The 19,957-nt window shown below is 36.6% G+C and overlaps 1 protein-coding gene across 3 annotated transcripts; it reads left to right on the top strand.

Moving 5' to 3' along the window:
* Window positions 1-5: 5 nt before the first annotated feature.
* On the top strand, window positions 6-17,716 carry THAP6 (THAP domain containing 6). 3 transcript variants are annotated; one of them, XM_036852779.1, is made up of 5 exons: window positions 6-95; window positions 1,021-1,123; window positions 2,896-3,103; window positions 6,036-6,161; window positions 17,374-17,716. In XM_036852779.1, exons 2-5 carry the CDS (start codon window positions 1,044-1,046, stop codon window positions 17,626-17,628), a joined length of 669 nt encoding a protein of 222 aa, XP_036708674.1. In that variant the 5' UTR covers window positions 6-95; window positions 1,021-1,043; the 3' UTR covers window positions 17,629-17,716. The 3 variants fall into 3 exon arrangements, with proteins under 3 accessions (XP_036708674.1, XP_036708676.1, XP_036708675.1); XM_036852780.1 differs by lacking the exon at window positions 6-95 and adding an exon at window positions 287-551; XM_036852781.1 differs by lacking the exon at window positions 6,036-6,161.
* The last annotated feature ends 2,241 nt before the right edge of the window (window positions 17,717-19,957 follow it).

Raw genomic sequence — 19,957 nt, 5'->3', positions numbered from 1 at the left:
GGCAACCGAATTTCCGGTTCCTGAGCTGACGGGACGGAAGTGAGGGGAAGCGCAATCTCTGTTGTCGGTGTTAGTTGCTGCCTTCGCCGCTAACGGTAATGACTCTTAGGTTGCCTTCCCTTTTCCCCCCTTCGCTACCCGCCCACACCCTGGGCGTGGTTCGGGACGAGGAGGACCGCAGCGGCGCGGAGACGCCGCTCTCCGGCCCCATCCGCACCTGTGACAGGGCGGCCCCTCCCTCTCCCGGCGGCGGCCGGAGCCTGGAGAAAGGGGCGGAGCTCGGCCCGGCTTCCTGGCTCTGAGCGGGTCAGGCGCGCGCGCCGCCGGCTGCTAGGCACCCAGGCGCTTCTCAGCGCCCCGAGCTCCTTTCTCACGTCCTCATCTCCTTTATTTCCTCTTCATACCTTCAGTATATATCCTAACATTTACTTTGTGCCAGTCACCAGCTACGCCGTGGGGATCAAAGAGAAAAAACGCACGCCCCACCCTGCACTCAGGGAGCTCACAGACTGGTGCCGAGAAAGATGTTCATCGGGGACTCTGAAATAAATGTAGGATTAGAGCTTTGAGAAGCGCTAGGAAGGAGACGTGTGTGCTCCCCGACAGCTAATCCTAGAGGGGATCTGACTTAATCTGGCTGTCAGGGAAGGTCTCCCTGGGGAAGCAACGCTTGGGCTGGGAGTTCAGCCTAGGTTAGGGTGCCAGGAGGAGTCAGTGTGCCAAGGCGTGGTGGCGAGGGAACAAGGTGCCTGTACGAAGCGGTGGGAGGGACATGTACCGGCCTCCTAAATGGAAACCGGGCGCCTCGGTGCATCGCTAAATATGACTTGCCTTATTAAAGAGCCAAACTCCTAGAAAATTGTATGAGCAGAGCTGCAGGTTTTGGAAGAAAATATTTCCCTTTGGCTTTCTAACATGATTTCATGTTACCTAAAATATACTGGAAGGTACCGGGAAAGGTAACTATGTTCCCCTTAGCTTTGGAGTTAACTAACGCTTACCCTTTTAATTTTCTTTCAGTTCTGGTATGAGTTGCTAAAACCATGGTGAAATGTTGCTCGGCCGTTGGATGTGCTTCTCGCTGTTTACCGAATTCCAAGCTAAAAGGACTGACATTTCACGTGTAAGATTCTGCTGTAGTTAAGCCAAGTACTTCTGACTGTTAGAAAAAGCAAAAGACAGTTCTACTTAAATCATCAGTTTTGCAGCCAAATGCTCTGCCCCTGAGCTATACGCCCTAGACGTTCAATTTTGAACTTTGGTTCTCAGGTTCTTTTTTTTTTTTTTTTTTAAACATCTTTATTGGAGTATAATTGCTTTACAATGGTGTGTTAGTTTCTGCTTTATAACAAAGTGAATCAGCTATACATATACATATATCCCCATATCTCTTCCCTCTTGCATCTCCCTCCCTCCCACCCTCCCTATCCCACCCCACTAGGTGGTCACATCAGGTTCTTTTTAAATAGCCTTTTGAGTTGAATTTGAAATGACAGTGATACTTTCACACTTTTATCATTTCGTTTAGAAGCTTAAGATACCTGCAAAGGTATCACAGGCTGATTAACAAAAATATCATCAACCTCATTTTTGCTAATATTATTACTTTGTATTTTAACATAACTTCTAAGAAGTTCAGTGTTGTTTACGTATAGCTTACAATCTGAAGGATCTTTGCCTAAATATATTCTGTCCTTTAGAAATAGATCAAGTTTATGTTGTAGAGAAAAAATATAAATTACAAGTTCAGGATGGTCGTGAACCAAGTTACAACCAAGATGGTCCTAATTTAAAATTTTAGTCATTCTTCTGACAGAATAGGAAAGGAGCAATAAGATTTAATAATTATGCATTTGCTAAAGGTTTATTTTGCTGCTTTGGGGCCAGGCACTGTGCTGTGTGCCAGAGAAAGACCTGCTAACTACTTTGCTAGGTATAAGGAAATCAAAAATGAGTATGTGTACCCTACCGTATTCCAAAAAGGATTTGAACCCGCTGGAAAAATTGGAAAAGATATAGTTATTGGCCTCCAGATCTCAAAATAATTCTGATCTCCAGAATTCCAAACTCTGCAGGTGTTCTCTGCATTCATTCACTAAGCATTTATACCCCTGTTTTGTATTAAATGCTGTACTAAGCAATTTTTTTGATGCTGACGGAAGAATGAAAGTGCAAGTGTCTCTGTTCATCTGGGATAAATTCCTCAGATAGGAAAAAGGCCCAAGTGCTATTCTTTATCATCTACAGATGAAGAAAAACCTTCAATTGTGGATCTTACTAAAAGGTGTTAAATGTCCTTTGAAACTTTTCTTCTTTATAGTATGATGAAAGATGTAAATGAGGGCCATATGCCTGCAGCATGTTTGGTGGAGAAATCTGACTCTGAAAACTGAAAGTTAAGAAAGCATGAGGGGGCTTCCCTGGTGGCGCAGTGGTTGAGAATCTGCCTGCTAATGCAGGGGACACGGGTTCGAGCCCTGGTCTGGGAGGATCCCACATGCCGCGGAGCGGCTGGGCCCGTGAGCCACAACTACTGAGCCTGCGCGTCTGGAGCCTGTGCCCCGCAACGGGAGGGGCCGCGATAGTGAGAGGCCCGCGCACCGCGATGAAGAGCGGTTCCCGCACCGCGATGAAGAGTGGCCCCCACTTGCCGCAGCTAGAGAAAGCCCTCGCACGAACCGAAGACCCAGCATAGCCAAAAATAAAAATAAATAAATAAATAAAATAAAAGTAGCTATAAAAAAAATTAAAAAAAAAAAGAAAGCATGAGGCATGATGGTTTCCTCAATATCCCAGTTCCCAAGAGTAATACCAAGAAGCAATTTAGGCACAGCCTTAATTCAAGTATATATCTATAGTGTTTAATTTTAAAATACTTCTTGTATGTTTTTCTAGATTCCCCACAGATGAAAACGTCAAAAGAAAATGGATATTAGCAATGAAAAGACTTGATGTGAATGCTGTAGACACTTGGGAGCCTAAAAAAGGAGATGTGTTGTGTTCAAGGCACTTTAAGAAGACAGATTTTGACAGAAGTGCTCCAAATATTAAACTGAAACCTGGAGTCATACCTTCTATCTTTGATTCCCCATCTCACTCACAGGTTTGTTTATGAAATACTGCTTACCATCATTACCCACTTTTTATGGTACTATTTAAGAAACTTCACCACACTTGGTACCATTTTTATTGTTTGCTTATTAATTTGAAGCCCATGCTTTAAGTTTTTAGATTTGTGAACTGCTGCTTAAGCTTTTGTCATGAGTTGTAGGAGAATTTTACCAGTATCCACTCAGAAATGTCTGTATATTACTAAGGTTTGGTGAAGCGGGCTGCCTTAGGAGTTGGTATAGCTCAAGATTCATGTCTGAAAACTGGAGGAACATGAGAGGGTTGGACTGAAGTTCCAAGCTGGCAGTGCACCTCACACTGCAGCAGAAGTCAAGAGCACAGCCTCTGACAGCCCCAAAGTATACTTTTAGAGCCACACACATTCAAGCTTAAAGCCTAGGTAGGACTAGAAGGTAGAAAACCAAAACAGGAGAAGGAAAGGAGAAGAGAGGTCAGAAAAAGACAAGTAAAGGATTGTTGAAGTAAAGTCTAGTTGAATTCTGTGTTTTTTCCTCAGTGATGTTAGTGCCGTGGGTGGGCTGCTTCACCCTCAGCATCTCACTTGACTTCGTATACCTGAAAGTGTATTCGCGTCCAGAAACTATAGAGACTGACTGATTCCAATGTGGAGAATTCAGGGAGAGCCTGTGGGTTCCCACAACAATAGTCGTGAACCTCCATTGAAAGGTGTCTCCTTCCTGACAGCTGGAAACAAGGGAAGTAGTCTAGAAGAGTGCCTGCTCCCAGGTGGTCTGGGTCACGTTCGCGGGTGTTCATACTGCAGTACCTGAGCTATCCGGTGGAGACTGCCTCACTTTCTTCCATATTAATAAGTGAACAGTATCTTGTGCAATTTGCTCTCAAGGGTTTGTTTCCTATAGCAGGGAGTCATCTGTAATGTTAAGAGGACCTTAAGAAATATGGACATACTAAATCAAATAAACCATAAATTACTAACTTTCAAAAGCTATTTCCTAATAACACATTTTTTATTATAGGAAATTAGATGATACAATCAAAAAGAAAATTAAAATTAACAATAATCACGTAATCCAGAAATAATATTGTTAACACTCTGATGTGTATCTTTCCAGTCGTTCGTATGTATATGTTTGTATATAAATTCATCTATGTTCATATATTCTTACAAAATAGAATTATACTGTATATCCTTTTTATTTTTTGCTTCACTCTTTCATTCTTTCAACATTCATATAGTGCTGGCTGTGTGCCAGGCGCTATTCTAAGCACTTTACATATATATTAACTCTTTTAGTCCTCAAAACAACCGTAAGAGTTAAATACTATTATTATTCTCATTTAACCACTTGAGAAAACTTAGGCTCAGAAAGCTGGAATACATTCCCCAAGTCACACTGCTGTTAAATGATAGAGGCTGGATTTGAACCCAGGCATTTTGGCTCCAAAGTTCACTCTTAACTACTGTTTTCCATGATGTTAAATATTTTTCCACAAGGAGGATTCCCTGGTGGTCCACTGGTTAAGACTCCATGCTTCCACTGCAGGGGGCACAGGTTCGATCCCTGATCAGATCCCGCAAGCCATGTGGCATGGCCAAAAGAAAAAAAAAAAAAGACATGAGGACAGTGTGACAAATGTCCTCTTAAAAATACATATTTTTTCCACAACAATGGCTTTCAAACTTTAGTCTACATAAGTATTATACAGGGAGCTTGCTTAAAATGCAGAATCCTGTGCCCCTCTCCCAAAGAATTTGATTCAGCAAGTTTGGTTTGGAGTCTAGGAATCTGCACTTTTTAGCAAGCACCCCGCATGATTGTGTTGCAGCTCAAGGGATCACGTTTTTAAGAGAAACCTATATGGAACATCAATTTTTTAACTAAACTTTATAGTGAAGTCAACATATATAAAGGCCCACCATAAAGCTTATACCAATCTGCTTCCCTACTAGTTATGCATAAAAGTGTCTGTTCACCCTAATCCTCAATGTAAGTTGTGGTTTTAACCTTTGGTAAAATTGATAGGCAAAAATGGCATCTTATTGTTTTAATTTATCTCTGAATATTAGAAAATATTAGAATATGAATATTTCTAATATGAATATTAGAAAATGTGTTTCTGCATTTTTTCATATGTTTATTAGATGTTTTTATTTCTTCTCCTGTGAATTACTTATTCAGATCCTCTTCTATTTTCATCTTTTTCTAAGCTGTTTTGGAACAACACTAGATATTGAGGCTATGAATCATTTAACTGCCATCTATGTTGCAGTTACTTTTTGTTATTTGTCTTTAGCTCACATTATGGGGTTGGTTTGTTTTGTTTTGATTTGTTTGAAATTCAGACTTTTTTTTGAGTAGTCCTATATTTTCTCTTGTGCTATCTGACTTTAGCCTTCCCCTTTAAGATTATGTAAATATTTTACACGTATTTTTCTACTTCCTCATTGTTTTCATTTTTACATAAATTTTCAGTATATAGAATTTCATTGTGACTTATTATACATAAAGGAAATAACTGTTTTTCATAATTAGTTCATTTTTTCATGATTTATAGCCTTTCTCCACTTATTTAGAATGCCACTTTTTATCCTAAAGGCTCTTATCTACATGATCTATTCAGATTTTTCTAAGAGAGTAGTACACTTTTTAAACTATTGTTACTGAGTAGGGTATTTTTAATACTTTGTAGGGTATATCTTCCCTCATTATCACTCTTTTTTTTTTTTTTTTTTCCGGAAAAATTCATGTTTCCAGATCAACTTTAGAGTTACTCTGGGGAAGTTCCTTTAAAGTACTCTCAGTGAATTTAAATTTTACTGACCTTTAAAAGCAATTTCCATAAAAAGAAATATATTAATTTTACTACATAAAGTTAAGAAGGTTAAAATTTTTCAAAAGGACAGAAAATCTACAATGATTGTTATTAACTATTCTTAACAGGGGAAAAGACAAAAGCTTCATTGTAGGAAAAACTTCACCCTCAAAGCCCTTCCAGTCACAAACCACAATCACCAGCTTGTTGGTGCTTCCTCGTGTATCGAAGAATTCCAGTCCCAGTTCATTTTTGTAAGTAAAATTACTTACTGGGCTAATGTTAATATTGTTAAGATGACCATGTCCTCTCCATTAGGATTAAGTTTTCAAAATCTTATTGAAAAACTAGGAGTTTAGGTGTTTGAGATTTTTTTTTTAATATGTAATATCCAGAAATATTGCTTCCCAGGGCCATTATACTTTATATATTTGCAGTAACGATGCACAGGTACTTAATCTTTTGTTACATAGTTCAAAGAGTGCTTTCACAAGGATATTTCAACCAATAAAATACAATAATTAATTCCTCCCTTTAGGTACTGTAGTTTCTATATGGAAATATCTAATTTAAAAAATAGTTATGTCTTCAGGTTTTCTTAAAGGACAGTCGTACACACACGGTATTGAAGCTTTATTCATCTCATTGCCTGTTGATGTTAGAACCAGGCCTGGAATCTGGATCTGTTTTACTGTCTTGATTACTATAGCTTTATAATAATTCCTGAAATCAGACAGTGTTAATCTTCCAACTTTGTTCTTTTTCAAAGTTGTTTTGGATATTCTGGGTCCTTTGCATTTTCATATGAATTTTAGAATTACTTAGTAAATTTCTACAAAAATCCTGGAGTTTTGACTGGGATTATGTTGAACCTACAGATCTGTTTGGGAAGAATTGACGTCATAATAAGACTATTTTAAGTCTTCCAACCCATGAATTCATTGTATCACTTCATTTATTTAGACCTTTAAATTCTCTCAGCAGTGTTTTGTAGTTTTCAGTGTACAGGTCTTTCACTCCTTTTATCAGATTTATCCCTAAATATTTTATATATTTGGATGCTATTATAGACAGTGTTGTTTTATTTACTGTTAATGTGGGGAAATAAATTTACTATTTTTTTTTATTTTTTTTTATACAGCAGGTCCTTATTAGTCATCCATTTTATACACATCACTGTATACATGTCAATCCCAATCTCCCAATTCATCACACCGCCACCCCCACCCCCCGCCGCTTTGCCCCCTTGGTGTCCATACGTTTGTTCTCTACATCTGTGTCTCAATTTCTGCCCTGCAAACTGGTTCATCTGTACCATTTTTCTAGGTTCCACATATATGCGTTAATATACGATATTTGTTTTTCTCTTTCTGACTTACTTCACTCTGTATGACAGTCTCTAGAACCATCCACGTCTCAACAAATGACCAAATTTCATTCCTTTTTATGGCTGCATAATATTCCATTGTATATATATACCACATCTTCTTTACCCATTCATCTGTCGATGGGCATTTAGGTTGCTTCCATGACCTGGCTACTGTAAATAGTGTTGCACTGAACATTGGGGTGCATGTGTCTTTTTGAATTATGGTTTTCTCTGGGTATATGCCCAGTAGTGGGATTGCTGGGTCATATGGTAATCCTATTTTTAGTTTTTTCAGGAAGCTCAATACTGTTCTCCATAGTGTCTGTAACAATTTACGTTCCCACCAACAGTGCAAGAGGATTCCCTTTTCTCCACACCCTCTCCAGCATTTGTTGTTTGTAGATTTTCTGATGATGCCCATTCTGACTGGTGTGAGGTGATACCCCAATGTAGTTTTGATTTGCATTTCTCTAATAATTAGTGATATTGAGCAGATTTCATGTGCTTCTTGGCCATCAGTATGTCTTTGGAGAAATGTCTCTTTAGGTCTTCTGCCCATTTTTGAATTGCGTTGTTTGTTTTTTTAATATTGAGCTGCATGAGCTGTTTATATATTTTGGAGATTAATCCTTTGTCCGTTGATTTGTTTGCAAATATTTTCTCCCATTCTGAGGGTTGTCTTTTCGTCTTGTTTATGGTTTCCTTTGCTGTGCAAAAGCATTTAAATTTCATTAGGTCCCATTGGTTTATTTTTGTTTTTATTTCCATTACGCTAGGAGGTGGATCAAAAAAGATCTTGCTGTGATTTATGTCAAAGAGTGTTCTTCCTATGTTTTCCTCTAAGAGTTTTATAGTGTCCGGTCTTACATTTAGGTCTCTAATCCATTTTGAGTTTATTTTTGTGTATGGTGTCAGGGAGTATTCTAATTTCATTCTTTTACATGTAGCTGTCCAGTTTTCCCAGCACCACTTATTGAAGAGACTGTCTTTTCTCCATTGTATATCCTTGCCTCCTTTGTCGTAGATCCGTTGACCATAGGTGCGTGGGTTTATCTCTGGGCTTTCTATCTTGTTCCATTGATCTATGTTTCTGTTTTTGTGACAGTACCATACTGTCTTGATTACTGTAGCTTTGTAGTGTAGTCTGAAGTCAGGGAGTCCGATTCCTCCAGCCCCGTTTTTTTCCCTCAAGACTCCTTTGGCTATTCGGGGTCTTTTGTGTCTCCATAAAAATTTTAAGATTTTTTGTTCTAGTTCCATAAAAAATGCCATTGGTAGTTTGATAGGGATTGCATTGAATCTGTAGATTGCTTTGGGTAGTATAGTCATTTTCACAATATTGATTCTTCCAATCCAAGAACATGGTATATCTCTCCATATGTTGGTATCATCTTTAATTTCTTTCATCAGTGTCTTATAGTTTTCTGCATACAGGTCTTTTGTCTCCTTAGGTAAGTTTATTCCTAGGTATTTTATTCTTTTTGTTGCAATGGTAAATGGGAGTGTTTCCTTAATTTCTCTTTCAGATTTTTCATCATTAGTGTATAGGAATGCAAGAGATGTCTGTGCATTAATTTTGTATCCTGCAACTTTACCAAATTCATTGATTACCTCTAGTAGTTTTCTGGTGGCATCTTTAGGATTCTCTATGTATAGTATCATGTCATCTGCCAACAGTGACAGTTTTACTTCTTCTTTTCCAATTTGTATTCCTTTTATTTCTTTTTCCTCTCTGATTGCCGTGGCTAGGACTTCCAAAACTGTGTTGAATAATAGTGGTGAGAGTCGACATCCTTGTCTTGTTCCTGATCTTAGAGGAAATGCTTTCAGTTTTTCACCATTGAGAATGATGTTTGCTGTGGGTTTGTCATATATGGCCTTTATTATGTTGAGGTAGGTTCCCTCTATGCCCACTTTCTGGAGAGTTTTTATCATAAATGGGTATTGAATTTTGTCAAAGGCTTTTTCTGCATCTATTGAGATGATCATATGGTTTTTATTCTTCAGTTTGTTAATACAGTGTATCACATTGATTGATTTGCGTATATTGAAGAATCCTTGCATCCCTGGGATAAATGCCACTTCATCATGGTGTATGATCCTTTTAATGTGTTGTTGGATTCTGTTTGCTATTATTTTGTTGACGATTTCTGCATCTATATTCATCAGTGATATTGGTCTGTAATTTTCTTTTTTTGTAGTATCTTTGTCTGGTTTTGGTATCAGGGTGATGGTGGCCTCATAGAATGAGTTTGGGAGTGTTCCTTCCTCAGCAATTTTTTGGAAGAGTTTGAGAAGGATAGGTGTTAGCTCTTCTCTAAATGTTTGATAGAATTCACCTCTGAAGCCATCTGGTCCTGGACTTTTGTTTCTTGGAAGATTTTTTATCACAGTTTCAATTTCATTACTTGTGATTGGTCTGTTCATATTTTCTATTTCTTCCTGGTTCAATCTTGGAAGGTTATACCTTTCTAAGAATTTGTCCATTTCTTCCAGGTTGTCCATTTTATTGGCATAGAGTTGCTTGTAGTAGTCTCTTAGGATGCTTTGTATTTCTGCAGTGTCTGTTGCAACTTCTCCTTTTTCATTTCTAATTTTATTGATTTGAGTCCTCTCCCTCTTTTTCTTGATGAGTCTGGCTAATGCTTTATCAATTTTGTTTATCTTCTCAAAGAACCAGCTTTTACTTTTATTGATCCTTGCTATTGTTTTCTTTGTTTCTATTTCATTTATTTCTGCTCTGATCTTTATGATTCCTTTCCTTCTGCGAACTTTGGGTTTTGTTTGTTCTTCTTCCTCTAGTTCCTTTAGGTGTAAGGTTAGATTGTTTATTTGAGATTTTTCTTGTTTCTTGAGGTAGGCTTGTATAGCTATAAACTTCCCTCTTAGAACTGCTTTTGCTGCATCCCATAGGTTTTGGATCATTGTGTTTTCATTGTCATTTGTCTCTAGGTATTTTTTGATTTCCTCTTTGATTTCTTCAGTGATCTCTTGGTTATTTAGTAACGTATTGTTCAGCCTCCATGTGTTTGTGTTTTTTACGTTTTTTTCCCTGTAATTGATTTGTAATCTCATAGCATTGTGGTCAGAAAAGATGCTTGATATGATTTCAGTTTTCTTAAATTTACTGAGGCTTGACTTGTGACCCAAAATGTGATCTATCCTGGTGAATGTTCCATGCACACTTGAGAAGAAAGTGTAATCTGCTGGTTTTGGATGGAATGTCCTATAAATATCAATTAAATCTATCCGGTCTATTGTGTCATTCAAAGCTTCTGTTTCCTTATTTATTTTCATTTTGGATGATCTGTCCATTGGTGTAAGTGAGGTGTTAAAGTCCCCCACTATTATTGTGTTACTGTCGATTTCCTCTTTTATAGCTGTTAGCAGTTGCCTTATGTATTGAGGTGCTCCTATGTTGGGTGCATATATATTTATAATTGTTGTATCTTCTTCTTGGATTGATCCCTTGATCATTATGTAGTGGCCTTCCTTGTCTCTTGTAACATTCTTTATTTTAGAGTCTATTTTATCTGATATGAGTACTGCTACTCCAGCTTTCTTTTGATTTCCATTTGCATGGAATATCTTTTTCCATCCCCTCACTTTCAGTCTGTATGTGTCCCGAGGTCTGAAGTGGGTCTCTTGTAGACAGCATATATATGGGTTTTGTTTTTGTATCCATTCAGCAAGCCTGTGTCTTTTGGTTGGGGCACTTAATCCATTCATGTTTAAGATAATTATCGATATGTATGTTCCTATGACCATTTTCTTAATTGTTTTGGGTTTGTTTATGTAGGTCCTTTTCTTTTGTGTTTCCCAGTTAGAGAAGTTCCTTTAGCATTTGTTGTAGAGCTGGTTTGGTGGTGCTGAATTCTCTTAACTTTTGCTTGTCTGTAAAGCTTTTGATTTCTCCATTGAATCTGAATTAGGTCCTTGCCTGGTAGAGTAATCTTGGTTGTAGTGTCTTCCCTTTCATCACTTTAAGTATATCATGCCACTCCCTTCTGGCTTGTAGAGTTTCTGCTGAGAAATCAGCTGTTAACCTTATGGGAGTTCCCTTGTATGTTATTTGTCGTTTTTCCCTTGCTGCTTTCAATAATTTTTCTTTGTCTTTAATTTTTGCCAATTTGATTACTATGTGTCTCGGCATGTTTCTCCTTGGGTTTATCCTGTATGGAACTCGCTGCACTTCCTGGACTTGGGTGGCTATTTCCTTTCCCATGTTGGGGAAGTTTTCGTCTGTAATCTCTTCAAATATTTTCTCTTGTCCTTCTCTCTCTCTTCTCCTTCTGGGACCCCTATAATGCGAATGTTGTTGCATTTAATGTTGTCCCAGAGGTCTCTTAGGCTGTCTTCATTTCTTTTCATTCTTTTTCTTTGTTCTGTTCCGCAGCAGTGAATTCCACCATTCTGTCTTCCAGGTCACTTATCCATTCTTGTGCCTCAGTTATTCTGCTATTGATTCCTTCTAGTGTAGTTTTCATTTCAGTTATTGTATTGTTCATCTCTGTTTGTTTGTTCTTTAATTCTTCTAGGTCTTTGTTAAACATTTCTTGCATCTTCTCGATCTTTGCCTCCATTCTTTTTCCGAAGTCCTGGATCATCTTCACTATCATTATTCTGAATTCTTTTTCTGGAACTTTGCCTATCTCCACTTCATTTAGTTGTTTTTCTGGGGGTTTATCTTGTTCCTTCATCTGGTACATAGCCTTCTGCCTTTTCATCTTGTCTATCTTTCTGTGAATGTGGTTTTTGTTCCACAGGCTGCAGGATTGTAGTTCTTCTTGCTTCTGCTGTCTGCTCTCTATTAAATAAATTGACTTTTGTGTATCGATCTTGTATCTGTCAAACTTGCTAAACTCACATATTAATTATCAAAGCTTTTTTTTAGAGGTTATCAGATTTTCTACATAGACAATCATGGTGTCTGTCATTAAAAACAGTTTTATGGTATTCCCTGGCGGTCCAGTGTTTAGGACTCCACGCTTGCACTGCCAAAGGCCCAGGTTCAGTTCCTGGTCGGGGAACTAAGATCCCACAAGCCATGTGGTGTGGCCAAAAAAAAAAAACAGTGTTAATTCTTCCTTTCCAATATGAATGCCTTTCATTTCTTTTTCTTGCTTTATTGCACTACCTTGAACCTCCAAGGTTATGCTGAAGAGAAGTACTAAGAAATGATCTTTATGCTTTGCTCCTGATTTTAGGAGGAAGTTGTTCAGTCTTTCACTATTAAAGATATTCATATGATATTAAATATGATGTTAACTGTAGGTTTTTCATAACTGCCCTTTATCAGATTGAGGAAGTACCTTTCAATTTTTTTTCTTTCATTTTTATTGAGATATAATTGACATATAGCCCTGTATAAGTTTAACGTGTACAGTAATGTTTTGATTTACACATATCAGGAAGTGATTATCACAGTGAGTTTAGTGAACATCCATCATCTCATATAAACAAAATTAAAGAAATAGAAAAAAATTTTTTCTCCTGTGATGAGAAGTCTTAGGATATACTCTCTTAACAACTATCATATGTAACATACAGCAGTGTTAATTATATTTGTCATGTTGTACATTATATCCCTAGTACTTATTTCTCTTATAACTGGAAGTTCTTACCTTTTGACTGCCTTCATCCAATTCTCCCTCCTCCTATCCCCTGCCTCTGATAACCACAAATCTGAACTCTTTTTCTATGAGTTTGTCTGTTTTTGAAGTATAATTGACCTACAACATTATGTTATTTCCTGTTATACAACATAGCGATTCCATATTTCTATACATTTCAAACTGATCACAATAAGTATAGTTACAATATGTCACCATACAAAGATATTACATAGTTATTGACTGTATTCCCAACACTTGTACATTTCGTGCCTTTGACTCATTTACTTTGTAACTGGAAGTTTGTTCCTCTTAATTCCTCACCTGTTTCTTTCCTCCCCACCCCCTCTAGCAATCACTTGTTTGTTCTCTGTATCTACAACTCTGTTTATGCTTCATGTTTGTTCATTTGTTTTGTTTTTTAGATTCCATCATACAGTATTTGTCTTTCTCTGTCTGACTTAAATTCACTTAGCATAATACCCTCTAGGTCCATCCATACTGTTACATAGGAAGTGCCTTTCTATTCCTACTTTGCTGAGAATTTTTATCAGAAAGGAATGTTAGTTTTGTCAAATGCTTTTTCTGTGTCTGTTGAGACATCATTTGGGTTTTATTTTTTAGTTTGTTAGTGTGATTAGTTACATTGATTGTTTTTATTTTTTTTTGGCCACACCACATGGCTTGTGGGATCTTAGTTACCCCACCAGGGATTTGAACCTGGGCCCTCGGCAGTGAAAGCAGAGTCCTAACCACTGGACCACCAGGGAATTCCCCAATTAATTTCTTAATGTTAAACCAGCCTTGCATTCTGGAATAAACCCTACTTCTTCATGATGTTATCCCTTTTATATATTGTTGGATTAGATTTAAAATTTTGTTTAGAATCTTTCTGTGTATGTTCACAAAGAATATTGGCCTATAATTTTCTTTCCTTTGAATGTCTTTGTCTGGTTTCAGTATCAGAATAATGCTAACCTCAAAGAACAAGTTAGAAAATATTGCCTTATTTTTCAATTTTCTAGAAAAGTTTGTATAGATTTGCAGTTATTTCTTCTATAAATATTTGGTAGAATTCCCCAGTAAAACTATCTGGGACAGTAATTTTCTTTGTGGGAACGTTTTTTAAGGAGCTTGTTATCTTCCAAGGGATTTGTCCATTTTATTTCAGTTGTCAAGTTTATTAGCTTAAAATTATTCAAAACATTTCCTTACTTTTCAATATCTATAGATCTGTAGTGATACCATCTGTCTCATTTCTGATATCAGTAATTTGTTTCTGTTCTCTTTTATTGCTGATCAGTCTGCCTAGAGATTTATCAGTTTTATTGATCTTGTCAAGAACTAGCTTTCACTGATTTTTCTCATTTTTCTTTTTTGTTGTTTTTATTTTCTACTTCACTGATTTCCACTCATCTTTACTATTTGCTTTTACTTATTTCAGTAAAATATGCTCATCTTTCTAGTTTCTTAAGATGGAAGCTGAGGTCATTGATTTGAGGCCTCTTCCTTTCTAACGTTAGCATTTAGTGATATTAATTTCTCCTTAAGTATTGCTTTAGCGGCATTCCACAAATTAAATGTGTTTTCATTTTCATTGAGTTCAAAATACTTCCAAATTCCATTTTGATTTGTTCTTTGATCCATGGGTTATTTGGAAGTGTGCTATATAGTTTTCAAATATTGGGGAATTTCCCCGATATCTTTCTATTATTAATTTCTAACTTAATTCTTTTGTGGTCAGAGAATATACATTGTGTGACTTGAATGCTTTTAATTCTTTTTTTTCAGACTTATAGCCTACAATATGGTCTGTCTTGGTAAACGTTCTGCATGCATTTGCAAAGAATGTATAGTTTGCTGATGTTAGCCAGAATGTTCTATAAATGTCAATTAGGTCAAATTGATAATGTTCAAATCTGCATTCTTAATTAATTTCTGTCTACTTGTTCTATCTTTTATTGAGAGAGAGCTGTTAATCTTCTAGTATAACTGTGGATTTGTCTCATTCTCCTTTAATTGTCAGTTTTTGCTTGTTACATTTTGCAGCTGTTATTAGGTACTAAATATTTAGTATAGGTACTAAATATTTAGTATTGCAGCTGTTATTAGGTACTAAATATTTAGTATTAGTCTTGATAAATTAACCCCTTTATTTTTAAGAAATGGCCTTCTTTATCCCTGGTAATATTCATTGCTCTGAAGTCTACTTTGTCTGATGGTAATATATCCACTCTAGTTCTCTGTTAGTGTTATTGTAGTATATCTTTTTCAACTCCTTTACTTTTGACCTGTTTGTGTCTTTTTATCTTTAAAGTGCTTTTTTCTGGGCAACATGTACTCTTGGGTCTTGATTTTTTTAATATAACCTGATAATTTCTGCCTTTTAATTGGATTATTTAAACTCTATTCTTAATGTGATTATTAAATTACTTTAAATTTTTTTATATCACATGACTTAATGTGATATGGTTTGGTTTAAATCTGTCATCTTACTTATTTCCTGTTCCATTTGTTCTTTGTTCTCATTTTCTTCTTTTTTTGCCTTCTTTTGGATTAACTGAATTTTTTTTACAATTCCATTTTATCTCCTCTTTTTCACTCATTAACCATAACTCTTTGATAGTTGCTTTTAGGTTTATAGCATCCATCTTTAATTTACCACAGGCTACATGATAAGTGATATTATTCCACTTAGCATATAGTATATGAATCTTATCATAGTATACTTTATTTCTCCTCTCCAACCTTTTCTGCTACTGCTATCATACATTTCACTTTACATATGCTATGAACCCCACACTACATTTTATTATTTTTGTTTAAACAGTAAATTATCTTTTAAAGAGATTTAAATAATAGTAAATCTATTATTATATATTATTTATTATGATAATAAATCTATTAAATTTATTATAAATAAATTTAAATTGTAAGTTTTATGTCCAGGTATCCTATTTGATTCTTTTTTAATATCTTTCATGTCTCTGCTTAACTTTTAAACATATATAATACAGTTTTAATAATTTTGTTAATTCCCTTGTCTGCTAATTCTAACATTTGTGAGTTCTGGGTTGGTTTCTATTGATTGGTTTATCTCTTATTATGACTCGTATTTTCCTGCTGCTTTGCGTGCCTGGTAAATTCTGAGTGCCGGATTTTACTTCACTGGATGTTGGATTGTGTTTTGTCCTGTTTTCTTGAGCTTGGTTATGGAGTTTGGTTATTTGGAAACAATTTGATCCTTTCAGGTTTTGCTTTGTTAGGCAGGACTAGAACAGTGCTCAGTCTCGGGCTGTTTGTCCTCCACCACTGAGGCAAGAATTCTGTTTACTCTACTCAGTGCCCCATGAATCTGGTCTGGCTGGTGGGAGTAGTGTCTATGTCCTGTGAGCTCAGGGCACTCCTGATCTTTTCTGGTCACTCTTTCCTCAACCTCGAGCAGTTTCCTACAAGGAAATACTTGAGGGGGAGCCTCTGAAGATCTCCAGCGTTCTCTCTCTATGTAGCTCTTTCCTCTCTAATACTTTGCCCTATGAACTGTAGCCACCTTGGTCTCCCTGGATACTTTGCACTGTTCCCTCAACTCTATCTACCAAGCTCTACCTGGGTTTCCTCCCCTTACACTGAGGCCTAGAACTCTCTCAAGGCAGTAAGCTGGGCAATCATAGGACTCACCTCTTTGTTTCCCATCTCTCTGCAGTATCTGCCTTCGTTGCCTGATGTCTGTTTATCTTCAAACATTTTTACATCTTTTGGCCTTGTGTTGGGGTTTTTTTAGATAGGAGTCAGTCCAGTCTGTGTTATCTCATCTTGGCTGAAAGCAAAGTCCTCTTCACTAATTTTAATATTAAGTAACAGCTTTTCAAAATTATTTTATGTTACATTTATAAGATATGTCAGTGTTGTTTTTGGATGAAGAAAAGTCTACCCAGCAGACATAAACATAACCACAATAAATACTGAGAACTTAAATTATTTCTTTAAAACCCCAAGACCAGAGTCCTCTCTAAATCCATAACACCCAGCCTGAGGACCTGCTTCGGTGCTCCTTTCCTGTCATACCTTATAAAGTGAAATATTCATCAAAATAAAGCAATTCAGTTAAAAGTTTAAAAATTTAAGTTTTTGTGATAGGTAAAACTTAAACTTAGCAGCTCCACGCTTAGGGACCAAAAGCTGTATAGTCATTGTGAATGTCATGCTGTTCATAAGCAGATACCTACCTCCAGGTGAGAAGTACTTCCCATCCACAGGATTCTGTACTCCTCGTGTATGCCTGGCCTTAGACAAAGAGGGAGGCCCTAGGCACCTGAAATAGTGTTCTACCCCCATCCTCTTCCTATGTTCTTTAAACCTTTTAGTATCACCAACTTAAAGATCTTCTCTAAGTATAGTAAGTGGAGAAATAGCTGAGGCCTGGTTATAATTTTTTATCTCACTGCTTGTCTGTCTGGTTTAATAACTTGGTGTTTATGTTTTTAGGAACATAGCTACAGTGTGATGGACAGTCCAAAGAAACTTAAGCATAAATTAGATCAAGTGATCAGCGAGCTAGAGGATACCAAGAAAAGTCTGCAGAATGTTTTAGGCCGACAAAGACGTTTACAAAAATCATTGAGGAAGACAATCAGGGAATTAAAGGATGAATGTCTCATCAGCCAAGAAACAGCAAATAGACTGGAAGCTTTCTGTTGGGAGTGGTGTCGAGAGAGCATAGAACAAGACTATATTTCATGAAATAATTTCATGTTATGTTCTACCTAAAATTGTTATTGGTACAGCTTTGCAGAAAATGATTACCATCATTAAATAATATCCGTCATTTAGAGTGCTTCTTTGGATCCTCCGCAGCATTACGCATTAGTGTTATTATCCAAAGGCTTTTTTTTTTTAAAGATGTGCAGAAATTTGTGCTGGTTCTCATGTTTTTGGGTGACTTGTGACAATTATGTTTTTATAGACCTAAACTAGTGCCAGGTCACTATTGTAAGATGTTAAAAGATCAAGAAGATTCTGTAGGACTAAGGAAATGATTTCAAATTAGCCACATTAGGCTGTAATAGTAGAAACTGGACACTTTAGCAGCATCAGATTTTTGGCTTCAAAGGAGTACCTTTGCTTATGTAGGTTTTATGGTAAGTATGTTGAATTGTACTTTAACTGTATTTTACCACAAAGCAGAATTCATTTGTAACACATGTCCATCTTGGATCCAATCCAAGGTGCTTTTGTTATCAGTAATACCAAAAAATCTTTTTACAGGGCATCCCATGGTACTGACCTTGAGAACAACATATGGTGCAGATCTTTTGGCTTTTAAAGTTGTTCAGAGCCAAGTTAAGAAGACCCCTGATGAGGTCTTGTTTTTTCGGTACAGTACATCATTTCTCCTCACTAGGAGTACTTTGATGTAAACCAGCATAGCTTTAACAAATTTTTAAAGAGGGTCATAAATCTGATTTTCAAATGGTTACTCTGACAGTTCTGAACAGTTTGTTTCATGACTGTTATTTCATCATAAAGGTTTATCTTCAAAATCTGAATGCCAGTAGTAACTGGATACTTTCAGTGCTGTTTTGTATTTTACAGAAAGTAGTGTTACTAACATTTTTTTAAAAACGAAATACAGAAGAAACCATTAAAAATAATGATGTGGCTCTTCTAGTTAAAATAGGAATTGGAGAGAGAGTTATAATATTTTCCTGTAATTAGGAGAGTAGATTACTATCCAAGAGCTTTTATTTAGAGAAATAGATAAGTAAACAGCAATTTTAGAATAGCTTCTTACTGAATTTACAAAAGAATAACTCTTAGTTATTTTCTGATTAATCCAAGGGTCAGAAATTTAGGTTTATCTCCTAATTTCTTAGTAAAAACAACTGAAATGAAGAGTCATAAACACTGTGAATCAGAATAAAATTACTAGCCCAAAGCCAAATTCTACTTTGAAGCATGTGTACATTCATGAACTTCATTCACACGTCCATGCTATAATAGTTACAATTAGAATATCAGTTATTTCAATGTGTTAACTAGAAATGAGCTGCATTTTTGGCCAATGTTCATTGTAATTTTATTTGTGTTATATTAATATCAGTAAGGATATGGTCACTTGAATTTTTTTATATTTAAGAATTTTCTGTTTTAATGCACGTTACATTTTTATGTAGGATTCCAAACCTTCCCTCTAAATGGGATTTTACCCACATTTGAAAGATTAGCATTATGCTAAGAAGAAATCACGGAGGTCTTATCTTTTTACTACCTTAAAAAAAACTCATTACCTACCCATTATTTATTTGAGTTATTTAATTTTGAATTCATAGTGGACACTCTAATGGGAAGTTTGGGTATGATCTTAAGTTTTATGGAGATTCTGTGATAGAGATGGAGACTCTTTCCCTCAACCTGTTTTTGAGTAAAAAAAAAATTAAAGTCAGTGGACAGTGGAGAAGACTAAGAGGATAGATCCAAGCACAGTATGTCCAAATCCTAGATCTCTACTGGCTGCTTAGAATAAATCAATCCCAGAAGACCTTTCCAAGAATCAGTTCCCAGTTTCTGCCACTATCGTCACAGTTGCCGCAGTCACTTCTACTACTAGTGTTCACAGTGAACTCAGCTTTTGTCTTCTTTTTCGTTGGTCTTAGTATCATCGAGAGAGAGAGAACTGTGGGCAAAGTATTGGTATCATCAAGAACCCAGAGCTGCCCACTTGCCATTTATTTTTATGGAGAAATCATGACCAATAGATAGAAATCTGACATAAGAGATAGGGTCCTCCCCACCTGCCACCCAAACAAATGCCTGAACATGGTACATCCCTCAGTCCACTGTTCCCAGAGGTTCCAGCTTAGCCTGAGAAGGAACTGTCCTGTGCAGAGCAGAGCCAGTCATCCCCCATCCAGAGGTTCCTTAAGCAGCCAAGGCCAACCTAAGGATATCACTTCGCTTTCAAGCTTGGAATAGCCTCTGGATCCTGGAACAAACCCAACCTCAGCACCAAATCAGGTACAAAGGACTTGATATGGCATTTTTCTCCATATCAAGTTTAAATTTCTGGGAA

The sequence above is a fragment of the Balaenoptera musculus genome, chromosome 5, assembly GCF_009873245.2.
Source record: "Balaenoptera musculus isolate JJ_BM4_2016_0621 chromosome 5, mBalMus1.pri.v3, whole genome shotgun sequence".
Lineage (NCBI taxonomy): Eukaryota > Metazoa > Chordata > Mammalia > Artiodactyla > Balaenopteridae > Balaenoptera > Balaenoptera musculus.
The sequence above is the reverse complement of the archived record's forward strand: the minus strand, read 5'-3'. Positions and strand labels throughout refer to the sequence as shown.

Coding starts and splice junctions, on each gene's coding strand:
- THAP6 (XM_036852779.1), top strand. CDS start 1,044: ATGGTGAAATGTTGCTCGGCCGTTGGATGTGCTTCTCGCTGTTTACCG. Junction 3,104..6,035: donor ATTCCCCATCTCACTCACAG/GTTTGTTTATGA, acceptor TATTCTTAACAG/GGGAAAAGACAAAAGCTTCA. Junction 6,162..17,373: donor TCCAGTCCCAGTTCATTTTT/GTAAGTAAAATT, acceptor TTATGTTTTTAG/GAACATAGCTACAGTGTGAT.